This window comes from Watersipora subatra, chromosome 1 (genome assembly GCF_963576615.1).
Source record: "Watersipora subatra chromosome 1, tzWatSuba1.1, whole genome shotgun sequence".
Lineage (NCBI taxonomy): Eukaryota > Metazoa > Bryozoa > Gymnolaemata > Cheilostomatida > Watersiporidae > Watersipora > Watersipora subatra.
The window spans coordinates 52611113-52616910 of NC_088708.1; the positions used below are offsets into that span (position 1 = coordinate 52611113).

Below are 5798 nucleotides of genomic sequence, written 5' to 3' on the forward strand. Positions count from 1 at the left end.
TTCAACAAGAGCATGATGAGGTCAAACGCGGCGTTCTCAGTTATGGGAGGTCTGGCTGGCCTACATACCTCCCTTCTCATGAGATTTTGCTATGTCCCTATTTTGATTGCCGGTCTAGGCTTTTTATAGTTGATGGTGTTTTGGGTTTTGATGACTGTATCATAATCCCTCAAGTTGAGCGTATCCCGGTCCTTGAAAAAATTCACAGTGGCCATTTTGGTATTGTACAGTGTAGAGCTAGAGCTGCCCAATCAGTGTGGTGGCCTAGCATGTGCCAACAGATAGGTGAAGTGGTGGACTGGTGTGAATCGTGAAAGAAGGAGTCTAATGTTCAGCAAGCTCCTCTTCTCTATTCAGAATTCCCCAACCGTCCTTGGGAAAAACTAGGCAGAGATTTGTTTTTTTGATAGCAAATGTTATTTGCTGGTAGTGGATTATCATTCTCGATTCATCGAAGTTGCATTGTTAGAAGAAACCACTAGTTCAAAAGTGATCTCAAACATGAAGAGCATTTTTGCCCGCCATGGAGTCCCTGAGGTTTTAATTTTGGACAATGCCCCCAGTACGCCGCAGAAGAGTTCAAGTCTTTTTTTAAGGCATACAGGTTCACACATATCACCAGTTCTCCCAAACATCCACAAGGAAACAGTGCCAATAAACGGGCAGTCCAGTCCATGAAAAAAATCTTCAAGAAAGAGCCAGATCCATATTTGGGTCTGATGGCATACAGGTCTTCCCCATTAGAAAATGGTTTGTCCCCGTCTGAACTGCTAATGAGTTGCAAAAGTCACACAACATTACCCTCTCTGCGCTCAGTTCTAATTCCCAAACAGCCTGATCTGGAAGCTGTCCGTTTCAGAGAGTGCCTCAGTCTAATTCAGTGTAAAGCTAACTTTGGTGAAAGATGTCGTGTTGTAGTCCCGCCTTATCTTAGTCCAGGTAGAAATGTTCAAGTTTGAGACCTGAAGCGAGACGCCGAAGTTTCCCCTACAACTCCCCGTTCAGTGGTGGTGCAGGATAGCAGAGGTGTAGTCAGGCAAAATATCACTAACATAGTTCCGCTAAAACTAACCGATTCCCCCAAAGTAAATGATAGTGCAAAACAGTCTAGTTTTGGCCGAACTATTGGGCCGCGTAAAATTTTGTATCTATAGTGAATTTTATGTAATACGCCATGCTTTCGACAATCCTGTCAACATTACTAAGTTGAATAATGGTTTTATTCATATATCGCTTTACGTAGTTTGTAGTAGTAGTTTTTGTTGTGATGGTATCATGTGTTTCTGTTTACATTTATATTAACGACTTGAACGAAAATCCCCGAGACAATGAGAAAAATGTCAATCTACAGAGAAGCTACACAATGAGACTAGCTAGAAAATAAACAGCTGCTATTTAACTAATGCTATAGCCTTCAGTATCCTAACCCTATCCTTGGTCGACTATTCTATAATCTCTTATAACTACAGCATAGCATGACAAGCTATGACAACAAATAACAAACGATACTTCAGGTAAACATTATTTATAAATGTTATCACATCATAGTGGCAATCGAACTCTGAACCCTGATTTGATTGACACACAGGATTCGGGACTTTGCTAATTATAATATTACATTGATTGCTGTTGCTGATTAACTTGTTGCTGTGGACTGAAATTATAGTCTACTTTGGAATATCATGGAGAGTTTGAAAGCTCTTGGAGAACTTTCTTTGGAAGGTAATTTGTCTGATAATTGGAGAAGATGGAGGTCATTGGAAAATTGTCTCCTCGCTGTTGATCTAATTTTGAAACCTATTGTTGATGGGACACCCCACCTAAAAATGTTAGCATTAACAAGCATCAGGTTGCTATCTTACTAAACCAAGCTGGCAAGGAAGCTAGTGAAATTTATGGTCAATTTGAGCAAATGGTAAAAGTGGGGATGTACTAGCGGATATTCTAGAGAAATTTGAAGAGTTCTGTATTCCTAGGCGTAACATGCTCTATGAGTAGTATGTTTTCTGGTCTCTTGTTCAAAATGATGGAGAGCCCATTGATCCCTTTGTAAAGTGACTCAGAACACAGGCTTCTAAAAGTGAGTTTGGCACTTTCAAAGTTCAGATGCTTTTGTGTCAGGTTGTATTTGGGCTAACTGAAGATAAACCCAAGGAGCGATTACTCAGAGACAGAAATATTGATCTGCAAAGTGCGCCAGACAACATAAGAGCTGGTGAAATGACTAAGAAACAAATGACAAAGATAGGTAATAGAGATAAACGTACAGTAGGAGCTGTACAGAGTGAGACATCAGGAGCAGTACCAAGAAGGAGCCATCAACAGCCTGCAAAAAGTTCAGGTCGACGGGAGAAATCAGATTGTAACTACTGCGGTTACAGTCATGTTAAAGGGTGCTGTCCAGCGTATGGAGAGACCTGTAATAAATGTGGCATAAAAATCACTTTGAGAAAGCCTGCAAAAGCACCAAAGTACTGTCCATCGAGAGCACAGACGCGGATAATCAGATGAACAGTCTGTTCATTGGTGCTGTAGACGTGACATCCAGCCAAGTTAAGAGAAGATCTTGGATCTTACCTATGCTAGTTAGCCATGGAAAGTCATCTAAGGATGTAGCTTTCAAAATTGATACCGGGGCAGAAATGAACTGCATAAATCTGAACACAATAAAGTCGCTGAAAGCCGAACTAAAACCTACAACCGCTTGTCTTTATGGATACAACCATACTAATATTTATAATGTTGGCCAGGTACAACTAGAAGTCAAGCACCAGGATAAATGCCATCAACTACATTTTGAAGTCATTGATGAAGATTTCCCCCAATACTAGGCCTTGAAGCGTCAGAGACTTTCGATCTCGTTCACAGAGTTGATGAAGTCAGCAAGTCAATGCTAAATGACTACCCGAAGGTGTTTGACGGCGTTGGAAAACTTGAAGGCAGTCACGAAATATGCGTTGACAAAGATGTTAAGCCAGTGATCCACTGTGCTCGACATGTGCCCATCAGTGTGCTTGACAGGGTTAAAACAAAGCTGGACAGCATGGAACGCTCTGGTATTGTAGAAAAAGTAGATAAACCAACAAACTGGGTTAGCAGCATGGTATGCATGGAAAGGAAAGACGGTTCTGTCAAGATTTGTTAAGATCCCAAAGATTTAAACAGAGCTGTAAAACGCGAACACCACAAAATTCTAACAATAGAAGACATAGCTATCTGATTTGCGGGTATGCAACACTATACAACCATGGACATGAAACATGGATACTGGCATGTAGCCCTGACCGATAAAATCAGTTTACTGATTACTTTCAATACTCCGTTTGGAAGATATTGTTTCTAAAAAACTTCCATTCAGTCTCCATTCAAGTGTCGAAGTATTTGAGAAAAAGGTGGAACAAATCTTTGGTGATCTTCCAGGTGTTTCGGTTTACTTTGATGACATCATTGTGGCTAGCAAAACCCAACAAAAACATGATACCAACCTGAAGCAACTGTTGGAAAAAGCTAAAAATTCAAACGCAAAATTCAACAGAAATAAGATTCAATTGAATCAAACAGAAGTGCGATATTTGGGCCACATTGTCTCGAAAGATGGCCTACGACCTGATCCGGAGAAAGTAGAAGCAATTAATTCAATGCCCTGTCCTATTGATCGAGAAGGTGTCCAACGACTCCTAAGAGCCCTCAACCTCCTCAGATCATACGTTCCCAACATGTCTGCATGCACTGAACCATGACGCGTGCTCATGAAATATAAAAGACAGTGGACCTGGAAAGAGAAGCAAATATAGAGTTTTCAGATTAACAAACGCTTGTTGACCTCTGAACCCATGTTACAGTACTTCGACATGAGCAAAGAAACCCATTTACAGGCAGATGCATCTAAAAGCGGTCTTGGAGCTGTTTTGCTTCAGGATAATAAGCCTGTAGCATATGCGTCTCAAAGTTTGAGCGAGACCGAGTGCAACTATTCGCAAATAGACAAGGAACTCTTAGCTGTAGTATTTAGATGTGAGAGATTTCATAATTATCTATGTGGCCGTGAAGTTTACATCCAAACCGATCATAAACCTTTAGTGCCTAGAATTTTACAAAGTTTCCCCTCGTTTGCAGAGACTCCTGTTAAGACTTCAGAGGTATGACATTGCCGAGCTCATCTACGTGCTGGGAAAGTATTTATACATTGCAGACACTAACTCCAGAGCTAACATACAATGTGTCACTGATGATCAAGCTGACCTCGAGAATGAAGTCGTTATGGTTCACGCACTGGAAGCTGATGATGACACAGTCAACAGAATAAAGAGAGCCAAAGCTGAAGATCCAGAGATTCAGGCATTACGCGTTGCCTTACAAGATGGCTGGAACTGGAGTATGAGAAACGAAGTGCCAGCCTGTATACAGCCAAACTGGACTATGAGAAGTGACATATATGAACATGAAGGTCTGATGTATGTCATGGACAGACTAATAATTCCACAGCCTGAAAGAAAAGCTCTGCTTAAAAGGCTTCATATGGGACACTTAGGCATCCAAAAGTGTCGTGAGCGTGCCAGAAGATTATTTTTTGGCCTGGATTATCCACAGATATCAGTAATGAATTGTCCAGCTGTTCTAGTTGTGCACGCTTTTCTGACGGACAGCTGAAAGAACCTCTGTTACCACATGAGATTCCTAGTTTTCCTTGGAACAAAGTTGCCATGGACATCTTAGAGTACCGCTCGAATAGTTATTTAGTAGCTGCAGACTGCTACTCACACTTCATTGAGTTGAGATTGCTTAGAAAAAAGACTTCAGAGGATATTATAATGTCGCTCAAATCCATCTTCGCCGTGTATGGCATACCGGTTACTATTCTTGCTGATAACATGCCTTTTAGCAGCCAAGTCACGTAGAATTTTGCTACAGAGTGGTCCTTTGCCATAATAACCTCAAGTCCACACTATCCAAAATGCAATGAAATGGCAGAGAGATATGTCCAAACTATAAAAATGTTTTTAAAAAAAAGTGAAGATAGCAGAGATGATATTTACCGTTCCCTACTACTATACAGAGAGACTCCTGTCACAGGGTTGACACTCAGCCCGGCAGATATGCTGTTTAACAGAGCAATCAGGAGCAATCTTCTCATCATCACCCAAAATACTAAGACCATCACTGGCAGAAGCTGCTACCCAACTTCAGGAGAATCAGCGTATCTGAAAAGAGTACTACGACAGGGATGCCAGAATTTTACCTGAACTAGAACCAGGATTGCGCGCACTTATCCAGACTAGCCATGGCGATGAGTGGATGCCAGGAATGATTGTAGACAAACATAAAGCACCCAGGTCCTATTTAGTCGACAATGGCCAATTTATTGTAAGACGAAACTGAAAGCATCTAATGCCGGACGCAGCACTTCCTGTTCATGGTGACCCCACACTAGATGAGGCAGACGCATCGTATACTCCGACCGAAACTAGAGTACCTGATTATCATATTATCAAGATTTCACAGAGAGTCTCTCCAGCAGCTCAGCATGAGCCGCGTGAAGCTCGAGCTACTAGCGGTGTCCTACCTGTACGGTACAAGGTCTACCACATGGAGTAAACTCTCCACGAATAAACGTTGTACATACGTTTACCTACTTAACCACATATTATTATGCATACTCAAATATTCGACTACAGGATTATACTCATGATACTAAACTACAGGATTATGTTATTCAGACTTGGAAAAGGAAGATGTTGTGATGGTATCACGTGTTTTTGTTTACATTTATATTAACAACTTGAACGAGAATCCCCGAG

At 41.2% G+C, this 5798-nt stretch overlaps 1 protein-coding gene across 1 annotated transcript; it reads left to right on the forward strand.

The window, feature by feature from the left end:
- Nucleotides 1-3851: 3851 nt before the first annotated feature.
- LOC137388784 (uncharacterized) lies at nucleotides 3852-5595 on the forward strand. Its single transcript, XM_068075237.1, has 3 exons — nucleotides 3852-4004; nucleotides 4117-4546; nucleotides 5402-5595. The coding sequence occupies exons 1-3, from the start codon at nucleotides 3852-3854 to the stop codon at nucleotides 5593-5595; spliced, it is 777 nt and encodes a 258-aa protein (XP_067931338.1).
- The last annotated feature ends 203 nt before the right edge of the window (nucleotides 5596-5798 follow it).